The sequence below is a fragment of the Elgaria multicarinata genome, chromosome 2, assembly GCF_023053635.1.
Source record: "Elgaria multicarinata webbii isolate HBS135686 ecotype San Diego chromosome 2, rElgMul1.1.pri, whole genome shotgun sequence".
NCBI lineage: Eukaryota > Metazoa > Chordata > Lepidosauria > Squamata > Anguidae > Elgaria > Elgaria multicarinata.
This window is the reverse complement of record NC_086172.1, coordinates 124,103,589-124,116,820: the sequence shown is the minus strand read 5'-3', so window position 1 is coordinate 124,116,820 and position 13,232 is coordinate 124,103,589. Positions and strand designations below refer to the sequence as shown.

General features: G+C 43.2%; 1 protein-coding gene across 2 annotated transcripts in view; it reads left to right on the top strand.

Annotated features, from left to right (window-relative positions):
- Positions 1 to 13,232, top strand: part of PLEKHH1 (pleckstrin homology, MyTH4 and FERM domain containing H1) — a 72,145-nt gene that overhangs the window by 22,266 nt on the left and 36,647 nt on the right. For both annotated transcript variants that reach the window (XM_063117548.1, XM_063117549.1), the window contains 5 exons: positions 43 to 105; positions 3,736 to 3,879; positions 5,129 to 5,212; positions 5,447 to 5,528; positions 11,329 to 12,317. In XM_063117548.1, the coding sequence (XP_062973618.1) occupies positions 43 to 105; positions 3,736 to 3,879; positions 5,129 to 5,212; positions 5,447 to 5,528; positions 11,329 to 12,317 (1,362 nt within the window). The remainder of the gene's footprint in view (positions 1 to 42; positions 106 to 3,735; positions 3,880 to 5,128; positions 5,213 to 5,446; positions 5,529 to 11,328; positions 12,318 to 13,232) is intronic.

Genomic DNA, 13,232 nt, shown 5'->3' with positions numbered 1-13,232 from the left:
TTCTAATTCTTGAACATTTTTCTGTCTTATTTCTCTCTGAAGATGCAAGAACTGGAACACAGAGTGATTGAGGCAGAACAGAGAGCCCAAAGTGCAGAGAAACAGGTAAGAACTTCTCTGGGATCATCACTTCTATAATATTTGAATACCTTCACTATTATTCTGGCATCTCCAGAGGTCATGTTCTTGACAGGTATAATGTGACAAATGGTTTTTACAGGGAATTTATTGGGGGATGTCCTCTGATACTCAAAGGCTGGAGATGAACAGTAACATTTAAGAGAGATGAGAAGCTTCTCATGGTGCAGCCTTTGAGGGGCACATTTGGCTCAAGTGCTGCTTGTTGCTTATGCCGCTTATGGATTTTAGTATATTTAATGGTATATAAATATCACAAATAAATAGATAAATAAAATATCTGATGTAGAAACACACATTGAGTTTTGCTCCACTTTTCAACTGGCCAAACAATATTAAAAACTTGCAAAACCCATTTCCCAGAGGTCCCCTGGTGAGCTTACACCAGGTCCAGGAGAGAGGGAATCTTCTTCTGGGAATGCATCTTGAAAGAGTCCAATTAATGGGCTCCTCTCCAATTGTATATGGTGGGATTTTGTGGCTGGCTATTCCTAACCTTTTTAGTTCCTCAGCAATTTGGGGATCCAAACAGAAGCTAGTTGAGGAGCTGAGGATCCGTTCTCCAACACACCTTTCTAACGAGGGAGGGAAAAGAGCAGGTGGCCTACAACACAGGCTGAACTGCCTTGTCCTGGCCAAACCTGGAGGAGTGAAACAAGCATGGAGCCTTAGAGGTTGCTGCTGCCCTGTTTCCAGTGGCACAGTCCAGCTTGGTATCTAGGGAGAAAGGGATGTGTCTTTAGAAATGCTTTAATTAAATCTGACAGGCTTAGGGAATGATTTCAATACATAACATGGAGCTGTCACCCCACAAGCAGGCATGTTATCAATAAGCCATAGACATGGGAAATGAAAAGGATACACGCTGAGTTTTACAGCTGCTGCTTTCTTTCACCACATGAGTTCAGAGTTTTGGATGGCTCATTCAAAGTGCTCCCTACAGCTATTGTCCTCCGATAAGGAGGCCACACGGTTATTGTCCCTCCCCGCTCGCTCGGAGCCTCCAGCGTGGAGTCACCACTCAAGCATCAGACAGGTAGGAGGGGCTCTTCCTTTAGTCTGTAATTATCCTGAGCTCTAATAAAAACATGTCCAACTTGGCAGGCCAAGCTTTTTGGCTGGGATGCCAAGCGCTTGCCTTTCAGATTCAGTGCAGGGGAGATTCAGTGTCTGTTTAATGCAGACAGACAGGCGGACAAAATGCAGCTTTCTGCAACTGTGGGTATATTTACTGGAGCGTAACTGGCTCTCATACAGAAATTGGCATGTAGACTGGGAAATATCTCAGCATGGCATTGTCAACCTGGGGTCTTTGGGAAAGAAGTCAAAAAGTGCTGGTCTTGGGGCCATTGGACCTTTTAAAGAGAAAAGTGGAATGATTGGCCTAATCATTAATGTGCGGACCACACTAAACAATATGAGAAACACATGGCTACATTTCAGGTGTCTTGTGTTATTTTTTTAAAGGAAATAGTAGGTGTGGGAGAGATGGCCTGAAGAATGCAGGAAGAGGAAGCTGGAATGGTGTGGAGAAAAGACTGCAGCTGGTATCCAGGAGAAGTGTGTGTGTGTGTGTGCTTGTTCCAGTTTGTGGTGGTCCTTTGGCAGCATCTGGCCTCTATCAAATGCCTGAGAAGTTTGATCCCTGATAGTGGGCCTGGAAAGGGAGATCTCCATGTTGCACCCTGATAACCTTAAGTACAACTCCTCTCTGCAAAGCTCTTACAGCATACCCAAAGCAGCCACTATACAAAGGCTGGTTTAAATAGCTCTTTTGGGCAACAGTCTCTACACTGCAAATGCAGATCAGGAGATTCCCCCTTCCAATGAAAGACATGATAAATGTAGGATTGTATTCCGTGTGTTGTGTTGCTTTTGTTAAAGAAATTGTAAGTATGGGAGTGGTGGGTGAGCAGGGAGCCTGAGGATTTGGACCACGGCCTGTAGGAAGGGATGTTTAACCTTTCCCCCCAGTCGGCAAAAATTGTGACCCTCAAAGCTGCCTTCCATGCATGTTGGGGCAAAAAAAAACCCAACTTCAAGTGTAACCTAATGGGAACTGAGCTGGTGGTGACTGAACAAGAAAGAGATCTTGGGATTGTGGTGGACAGCTCGATGAAAATGTCCACCCCGTGTGCGGCCGCTGTAAAGAACGCAAACTCTGTTAGGCATTATAAGAAAAGGAATTGAGAATAAAACTGCCAGTATAATACAGCCCTTATACAAATCTATGGTGCGACCACACTTAGAATACTGTGTACAATTCTGGTCACCACACCTAAAAAAGTATATTATAAAGCTGGAAAAAGTGCAGAAAAGAGCAACTAAAATGATTAAGGGGCCGGAGCATCTCCCCTACAAGGGAAGGTTACATCAACTGGGATTGTTTAGCTTAGAAAAAAAGGAGGCTAAGGGGAGACATGATAGAGGTGTACAAAATTATGCATGCTATGGAGAATCTGGATAGGGAGACATTTTCCCCCCTCTCTCAAAATACTAGAAATCGGGGTCATCCCATGAAGCTCATTGGTAGGAGATCCAGGACAAATAAAAGGAAGTACTTCTTCACACATTGCATAGTTAAATTATGGAACTCACTACCACAAGTTGTAGTAATGGCCACCAATCTGGATGGCTTTAAAAGGGGATTGGATAAATTCCTAGAGGCTAAGGCTATCAATGGCTACTAGCCCTGATGGTTGTGTGCTATCTCCAGTGTTCGAGGCAATAAGCCTGTGTGCACCACTTTCTGGGGAACATGGACGGGAGAGTGCTGTTGCACCATGTCCTGCTTGTTCATCCCCGGCCGATGGCTGGTTAGCCGCTGTGTGAACAGAGTGCTGGACTAGATGGACCCTTGGTCTGATCCAGCATGGCACGTCTTATGTTCTTATTCAAAGCAGTTTCCCTCCTGGGGCAAATAGCAGCTGGTGGGGATGGTGGGACTTTCATCAGGACCATGGTGCAGGGCACAGCCCATTCCCCTTTGTGCCATTAAACTAATTTGTGCTTCTGCTCTTGCAGATTTCACTAAAGGGAAGGAACCATAGCTGACTGGTGGAGTGCATGTTTTGCATGCAGGAGGTCCTGTGTTAATTTCCTGACTGTTAAAAGGGCCAGATAGCAGGTGGTGATGCTAACTGAGACCCTGGAGAGCAGCTGACAGTTGAAGTAGACATTTCTGAGCTAGACAGGCAAGTTGTCTGACCTGGCAAAAGGCAGCTTCCTCTATGTACCTATGAGATCTGTTTGATGCCTTTTTTCATGTTACCTTGCATGCTTGGGGCAATCTCCTTGTCTGAAGGGGCTGGTCTTCCAGGCATCTCTATCTCTTGAAAAACATCTCTTCCTTGAGCCCTTTGAACATTCAATGTGATGTTTTCGACCTGTGTCCCAAAGCTCTAGTTCATGGGACTATATGAAATGATTTTTTTTAGAGAATGCTGTAAGAAGAATCCCCTCCCATCACCCCTGCCTCATTGCCTGTGAATGAAGGCCCATCAATAAATGAGTATTTCATTCCATCAAGATCCAATGTATTTCCTTGCCTTTCCCCACCCAGTGTCATTTCAATGAAAGTGTAAGGGCATCTTTCAGGTTGAAGTCATGGAAGAGAAGTTGAAATGTGCCAACATGAAATCAAGCGAGCCCAGTGAACATGAGAAGTACCAGAAGCTGGTGAGCAGTGTGCAACAAAAGGATGAACTGATCAAGAAACTGGAGACGCAGCTGGAAAACCAGGTAAAACTACTGTGTGCTGATATATATACATATATAATATCTATGGACAGTAGGTAAGGTATTGTCTGAGGCTATTGCATATCTTCCCACTGTCTAAATACATTTCTGCCTGTTTCCCTTCTCAGGTCACTATTTACTTATTTAATTAATTCTGTTTCTTCAGCAGGGTTTCCAGTGGGTAGGTCTATGTCAGCAGAGCTTTCCACTGGTGTATGATGGCTGCCAGAGATTATTTATTTATTATTATTATTTATTACATTTGTATACTGCCCATCAGCCGAAGCTCTCTGGGCAGTGCACAAATAAAAACCATAAAACAAGTTTAGATAAATTTAAAAGCTTTAAAAGTTTTTTATAAAGCAATATAAAAATCAGCTAATTTAAAAACCAGGGTAAAAGCCTGTGTAAAAAGGTATGTTTTCAGGAGGCATTTAAAAGATGTTAAGTTTTCCACCTCCCAAACTGCATGAGGGAGGGTTTTCCAGAAGGTGGGTGCCACCACAGAGAAGGCCCACTGCCAAGGTTCTTCATGATGGCATTCCGTTTGTTTTGGAATGGCCAATAGGACTTCCTCTGAAGATTGTAGTTGTCATCCAGGTGTACATAAGAGAAGGTGGTCTGCTAGGTATGCTGGTCCCAAGCTGTTTTGGGCGTTGTAGGATAACAACATATCTGGCTTCTTTGCTAACAGGCAGCCAGTGCAGTTCTTTTAATACAGATTTTATATGAGCAGAGCTCGGTGTCCCTGAGAGCACCCTAGCTGCTGCGTTCTGCACTAGCTGCAGCTTCCGAACCGCACACATGGGTAGCCCCACATAGAGCATGTTACAGTAGTCTAATCGTGAGGTTACCAGTGCATGAATGACTGTCGCTAGGCTATCCACGAACGGGCATAGTTGGCATACCAACCAAAGTTGATCATGGGTGTGCAGCCCTAATTGTGGAGATGCACTTCTGCCCCAGTCTAACCCTCTCCAACCAGCAGAACCTCAGGTCAGGATTGCTCTCTAAGCGTTAAAAGGTCAATAGTCTTCATTTGGCCTGAAGGAGAAGCAGGCACAAAATCTTCAGAACATTCCTTACAACTATACAGTGATTGCTGAAAAAAGGTACCTTGTTCAAAGGCCCATTGCATATTGTTAATTTTGTTCAAAGGCCCGTTGTAAATTACTGAAGCTGAACACGCTGCTCCCCTAATACTTGTGTGTGTGTCTCTCTTTTTATTTTTATTTTTTAAACTTCTTCACAGAAGCAGCTGAGAGCAGATGAAGCTAAAATCGTTCAAGAAAAAGCTGCCAAAATTAAGGACTGGGTGACAGTGAAAATAAAAGAGGTGATAGCCAGTTCGTTTCTTCTTTTCTGAGCCATATGGGTAGGAGTATGAGCGACATATAATTCGATGGATGCTATTCCTGGAAGCAGGACTTTTAAAGATCCCCCCTTAAATTCATCTTTTAATTTTCTGTGAGAGATTTTATTAAAGGCAGAGGCCTGGACAGGATCGTCTGTAAAGCGAAAGTACTTGAAATTATTTCCCCCCAGCATTTTTCTCCCATTTGTTTCATAGCTGGAGCTGGAAAACCATCACCTCAAGGATTATAACCTGAGGCTGACAGAGCAGATCAAAACCCTTCAAGAAGCATTGCAGGGTAAATATGTGGTATTGGTTTTTTTTAATTACTGGCAGAGACACTGGGAAGGAAAACAAGAACCCTGGCTTCACTGTAGTTTTGTGCAACACTTTAGGACAATTTCTCTGTACGATTTTCACTGTAGGCATTTGTAGTTTCCTTCTAGTGTATGGAGGTAGAGTGAGATGAATGCAATATTTCTATTTCCATCTTTTTAATATACTTTCAGACAGGCTGTTTATAAGGCCTCTGTTGCTGTATCCCTATGAATGGTTGGTCCTTTAGCTCAGATAAAGACCGTTCTTAATGTCAACGGCAGAGAACGCATTAACTTTATTGAGGTGATGCTAAATTTTGGCTGGGTTGTATTGCTTGTCTCCTAGGAGTGATGCATTCCTAGAACCATAAGCAGCACTGTTGGACAGCACAGTTGGTCATTTTAGCAGAATGTAGATAAAAAGCATGAGAGGACTTCCACACAACCATTGTTTAGGGTGCTGCAGGATGAATTTCTGCTTTGTGCTATGTACAGATGTCTGTGGGGCTGTCTATACATGGGGAAAACCCCACAGTGGCCTTCCTGTAAAGCTGCGCTTTCAAAAAGTCTGGGACTTACTCCAACTTTTTCATTGGGAGCGAGGTCAGTTCAGCTCTTCTGCCAACTGACCTCGTTTCTGGGACCAATCTGGTGGAAGGCAACCGGCAATTTGAATGTGGATTTTAGATTCACCAGTCCTGCTGACTATGTGCTACCTCCAGTATCAGAGGCAGTAAGCCTATATAAACCAGTTGCTGGGGAACATGGGTGGGAGGGTGCTTTTGCACCACGTCCAGCTTGTGGGTCCCTGGTCGACAGCTGGTTGGATGGCCACTGTGTGAACAGAGTGCCGGACTAGATGGACCCTCGGTCTGATCCAGCATCAGGGCTCTTCTTAGGTTCTTATGTTCTAATGGGCATCGCTTTGTCACAAAGTTGTAACTTTAAGTATAAGAAAGAACTAGAAAATCTTCCAGCAGGCCTCCCCAGATGAATTTTAAACCTAAGAACTTAAATATGTTGTGAGTGTTGTTTTAATATTGTATTGGTTTTATATGCTTTTTTAACTAGTTTTATGTATTATATTGTATTTAATGTTATTCCCCGCCTCAATCCAGAGGGAGAGGCTGGTAAGAAATAAATAAATTATTATTATTATTGACCTCTCAGCTCTTATGTAGGGCAGGGGTGGGCAACTTGTGTCCCTCCAGATGTTTTGGCCTATAATTCCCAACAGCCAGCATAGCCCATGGTAAGGGATGATGGGAGTTGTAGACCAAAACATCTGGGGGGGGGAAACCCCGATGTATGGACAGTTGCACACTTGATGTGGCTGACATGATTGCTAAGGATATACCAGTGCATTGGTATTTCTTATAATTAACACATAAAGCGATGGGGGAGAGGGGTTGCCACTGCACTGCCAAATTTCAGCAATGTGGGGCAGGCAGCAGGGGTGACAAGGGATGCACTTAAGCCGTACCTGGCCCCCGGGCCGTGTGTTGCCCACCCCCAACATAAAGTCTGGGCAACACATTTCTGTCTTTTTTAATGCCTGTAGCATTTAAAAGACCGAGGGTCCATCATGGACACAGCCCAGTCATATACTACATTTTCCAGGAGCCTCTTCATATAGGCTCCATTCATATTGTTGCTTGGTGGTGAGTCTTGGGCTCATCTGCATCACTACCATATGCATTGAAAGCTTACTGGGGGCAAGCCTGTTTTGGATCTATAGCTTCCACTCACCCTGTCTGTAGTTAAAGGTAGGCATGGGACCAACAATTTTCAAGCTTGCCAAAATTCTATGAAAATCACTTCAAAGCTTGTTTTGGCTTGCTCCTCTTAGTTTTTGACTTTTCCTCCAGCTTGTTCAGACAGGAAAAGTGTGCATTTCAAATGGGAAAAGTGTGCATTTCTATGCATGTTTTTCAAAGGTGCCCATGTTCCCCCAGTAACAAAAGTGTGAAAATGCATTTTTTTTAAAAGAAGTGCATTTTAAATAATATTATTTGAATCTGATTGCAAATTCGGAAATTTACTAACATTTCTTGAAAGAAGAGCACTTTTGTTTGCAAACATGTTTGGGATCACAAATGAGAAATATTTTCACGATTTGTAAACCGAGACAAAATTCTTGTATATCCCTAGTTAAAGGTATTGGGCCTTTTCCCCCCTGCTGCATCTTGATAGCACTTTTTCCACTAGAGTATAATTAACATTTCAAGTGGAAGGGAATTACTTTGACCAAATTGTTTTCTCTATTACATCAAACTAGGCATACCATGTCATTTATTTATTTATTTATTACATTTATATCCCGCCTTTTTTCCTCCAAGGAACCCAAGGCGAGATACATAATCCTCCTCCTCCTGTCCATTTTATCCTCACAACAACAACCCTGTGAGGTGGGTTGGGCTGAGAGTCTGTGACTGGCCCAAAGTCACCCAGTGGGTTTCCATGGCCAAGTGGGGACTAGAACCCAGATCTCCCAACTCCCAGTCCAACACCTTAGCCACTATACCACACTGGCTCCAGGCAAACAACCTGGAGCATAAGAGTATGCAAATACATAGGGATGGTTTCTGTGCTGGTATTTGATTGGCATGATTTTTTGCCTATCCATGCATGAGGTTTCAGCTTTTTCTGGAAGTGCCATTCCAGTTGAAAGCTTTCTAAGCAGGTTGGCCTCATTCATTCTGATTGCTTACAGAATGACATACTTCCTATAATAATGTGGTATTAAGTGTTCCCAAAATGCCACCAATCAGACAGCTCTGAATTATACATTGACTCCTGAACATAATTGCATGGTCTCATTGTGATTCAGTTTGGAGGCTCTAGCATAGAGATTAATTTGAACAAGGGCTTAATCCCTTATCTTCCATGCCAATACTCAGCAAGGCAATGTGACAAGTAAAAATAAAGAAAACATTGTCTTTGAGTGTATTTCCTTCACTTCTAACTGGCCACAATCTTTACCCTACACTGACACTCATATGTTTTGGATTAAGAAGCAGAACTTAATATGTTATTAAGCAGTTATTTCTTCTCCTCTTCTTCCTTTTTCTTCTTCTTTTAGAAATCTCCTACAGACATCTTTGCTGATTAACAACTTTGTTTACTGTTGTGCCATCAAATACACGGCAGATATTTGGATCATATTTAATACATAGAATCATAGAATAATAGAGTTGGAAGGAGCCTATAAGGCCATTAAATCCAAACCCTTGCTTATTGCAGGAATCTACCTTAAAGCATCCCTGACAGATGGCTGTCCAGCTGCCTCTTGAATGCCTCTAGTGTGGGAGAGCCCACGACCACTCTAGGTAATTGGTTCCATTGTGGTACTGCTCTGACAGTCAGGAAGTTTTTCCTGATGTCTAGCCGGAATCTGGCTTCCTGTAATTTGAGCCCATTACTCCGTGTCCTGCGCTCTGGGAGGATCGAGAAGAGATCCTGGCCCTCCTCTGTGTGACAACCTTTCAAGTATTTGAAGAGTGCTCTCATGTCTCCCCTCAATCTTCTCTTCTCCAGGCTAAGCATGCCCAGTTCTTTCAGTCTCTCTTCATAGGGCTTTGTTTCCGGTGAGGAGAGTTAATTAAGCTCAGTTGATGTTTCACTTTGACAGTTAGGAAGAAATATTTCTCCTTTAGCATACATGGAAAGGGTTAGTTTGTGCATACTGTCTATGAACTGGGAGTGGGGAAGATTTCTGTTCAGATCTCACCTCTGTGGTGAACTCATTAGATGGTTTAAGGCAATCCACTATTCTCTCAGCCACTGCGCCCAAAATATAGGGATAATAATATAGCATCCCTCTAACGAAGGCCAGCAAGTGTTACTAAGATGACATATATGAAACACTTTAAACCAGGAAAGTGTTATATAAATATTAAGATGATGATGATAGTATATATTTACTTTGATGCAAATATAATGGTCAAGAAGCCATGATGAGGCAGTTCATGGACCATGAATCATGGTACAGAGCAAGGAAGAATAGGAGCATGGTGTAGAGAATATGGATAGGGAGACAATTTTCTCCTTCATTTATTTTTATTATTTATTTATTAATTACATTTCTATACCACCCAATATCCAGAGCTCTGTGGGCGGTTCACAAAAATTAAAACATTCAAAGTATAAAACCATAATATAAAACACAATATAAAAGCTCAACCAGATAAAAACAGCAGCAATGCAAAATTACAAATTTAAAACACCAAGTTAAAATTTATTTATAGACTGTTAAAATGCTGGGAGAATAAAAAGGTCTTCTCCCATAATTCTATAACCCAGGGTCATCCCATGAAGCTGATTAGTGGAAGATCCAGGACAAATAAAAGGAAGTACTTCTTCACACACAACACATAGTTAAACTATGGAATTCACTACCACAAGATGTAGTGATGGCCACCAATTTGGATGGCTTTAAATGGGGGTTGGATAAGTTCCTGGAAGAGAAGGCTACCAATGGCTACTAGCCGTGATGGTTATGTGCTACCTCCAATATCTGAGGCAATAAGCCTATATGCACCAGTTGCTTGGGAACATGGGTGGGAGGGTGTTGTTGCACCATGTCCTGCTTTGTTGGTCCCTGGCTGACTGCTGGTTGGCCACTGTGTGAACAGAGTGCTGGACTTGATGGTCCCTTGGTCTGATCCAGCATGGCACTTCATATGTTCTTATGAGCTAAAGGCTCATTCAGTTCTGCACTAAGAACTCCTTGCTTACCAAGAGCAGGTTGCAGGTAGAATGTTGAGGACTAGGTCGACTCAGAGGGTTTGTCTAATCTTCTCATGCAATCAAATGAGCCAGTCAGGGGCTGAAAAGTCTCTGAAGACTTTTTAAGAGGTAAAAAATTGAATGTTTATACCTGGGGTCTCCAGCGGGGTTACCATGGGTACCAATGTACCTCTGGACACCTCTCTTGGCCTCCACCAGACTCCCTGTCTCTTCTGATTTTTTAGGACTTTGTAATTAAAACATATTTCTTTAACTGGGAAGCTGGCATGCTACAAAGTGAAGTACTCTCCTTCAGCACCATCTTTATGTGGGTTCAACAGGATAGTTTTGTGTTTTGGAGCTCAGACCCTGCTTCTGCCTTGTACTTAGATTCTTGGGCAAGTTACTTTTCTTTTAGCCTCAGCAGTTTACCTTCTGGGAAATGCATGTTTCGTGACCAGCCCTGCTCATTCTGTTAGCTATTTTGTGAATGAGCAAGCCTCCACATGACAGCCACTTTATGAAAGTGGCATCAACACTTTCTCAATATTCCAAATGCGTCTACCACCCCAAACAGTTTTGGGACCTCTGAAATATTCGATTTGCCAGCTCGTCTTTACTGAGTGAGTGGTGAAGCCTCTGTCCCTGAATCCAAAGAGTCTTCACAAGCTGGCACCTGACATCATAGAGTCTTCAGCGTCCAATGGTGGCATTGTGTTAGTGGAAAACAGGTCTGCTTGCACGAGGTGGGGCACCCAGTTTTTACCAATGCCTTCTTAACCATTGTAGCCCCCAGCACCCCTGGAAAGTTGCTACGGAGGCTTGGGGGGCACTCCAGGACAATATAGAATATGGTGCAGAAGACTGCAGTAGATGGGGGTGGTATTGGCAAAAATTGGGTGCTCTGCATTGCATAAACAGAAGAACTTTCTGGTAGAGCAAAGCCACCATTTGATACAACCTCACTGAAAAATATTTGCAAAAATAAAAAATAAGACATGCCAAGTTGCATCCAACTAAAAGCTCTGACTATTTTTTTATTCCCAATTTTAGATCTGATGACTGTTCCTCCTGAAGAACCTGTTTCCAGCTGTAACATCCAGCTGCTTAGAGACCCCTTGTCATGCCTCCTTGAGAATTCAGCACAGGATTCCAGGCTTCTTGCAGTGGACATCAAAAAGGCCTATCAGGGTGTGTCTATGAAAGGCATTCCTTATATAGCAAGTGTGGTCTTTATGGATGATGCCTGTGTAGCAGATGAGGTTGACAAATCAGTATCTTCTCGGAGCTCACTGAGGCTTATCTCTGACTCTTCAGACTATAATAACTCTTCAGTGAATGACTTGGTCTCCACAGCACACACCCAGATTTGCCCAACATTGGCAAAACACCAAGCTGAGACTGTGAGATTTCATGGAGCGTTGGCTTTTCATTCTCCTCTGGAGGAACTGCGGAGCTCCAGCGCTGCTTCAGACAAGACAGTATCTGACTTGTACAAGCCACCAGATGAACTGAATACTGAGTTGAGCACTCATAGGTTGAACTCCTTCTCTTCTGGGGAAATGAAAAATGCCCTTAATCGTTCTCTCTCGGCAGCAGTTCCAGCCCTGAAGTTGCCAAAATCCATCACTTCAGTGCCCTCCAATTTCACAGGGAGGGAAGGTGGACTAGGTAACAGCATGACTCTCCCCAAAGTTCGGACTCCTAGCAATCCAAGGGACAGCATCCTGCTAGCCAAGAGGCATTATAGCCAACCGCAGTCAGGAACTGATTGCTTCCACCATGTGGTGAACATTGAGATCAGCACGTTTCAGCCTATAAGAGCTGCTGCTCAATATCAGGGTCAGGTGGAGGAGACAGATATTGATGAAGAGGTAGCAGAGAAGATGGAGATGGAAGCCTGTCTGGTGGAAGAAGCAAGGATGGAGGAGGAGACGTGTCAGCGTTCTTGTTCAAGGACGGAGGCGGGAACTTCTGAAGCCAGAGTAATGGACCCAGGAGGCAAACCACCCACTCCTCCATTGCACAGATTTCCATCTTGGGTAAGATATTCAGGATTCTTTATACATGAGGGACTATAAATCACTGCAAGTTTTAAAAATAACAACAAAGTTCTGCAACTTGGAAAGCCAAATCCACTGGTTTCACCATGACTGGAATTAGCTAAATATACAAATTGCACAAATGTGCCTTGACTGTCTTAATCTAATGATTGGGTGTTAAGTATTAGGCACAAATTCTGTTTGCCATCAGCAGACATGAAAACAGCATTTTGAGACAATGTCAGTGTTTGATTTGGGTCTCTGTTCAAATGGCAAAATGAGGCAATCGTAGAAGGGGTGGAAGGCTGGGATTCCTAAAACACTGGGGTAAAGGGGGAATGGGTCAGGAGTCCTGAAGAGTGGAAATGTTTTTCATACCTTAACCACCAAAAGATCTTCCGAGGCCACCTGTAATCTCAGCGATACAGGAGATACTTGTCTCTGCAAACGTGAAGGCCAGAACCTGCTGGAGAATGGATAGATACAATAGATAATATCCCGCTTTCCTATGCTGTATGGTCTAAAAATAAAGACAAGGACAAAAGCTAGAGGCTAGGTAATGTAGTTCATTAGGAATTGAGTCATATGTTCCCAATTCTTGCCTCCGTTGTTACCATTCATAACAGTGATCTCTGTGTTTAGTTGGATTCATGGTTAGGCAAACATGTTTTTCAGAATTGCTTCAGGGGATACAGCAGAGGTTGGAACTACACAGTAATGGCCAAGTCAAGTTTGAATACATGGCCTCTGTTTCTCTGCTGCAAACAAGAACTGGAAAGATGCAGTTTACAGGGGGAAGGTGGCTGGTGGAAGTAGGTTGCTTAACCCTTCCCCCAGCTGCCGCTTAAGGTGACTGCGCCTAGAGAAGAAGCAAAACCAGCCCCAGTTGCCTAAAGACAGCAAAAAATCATACTT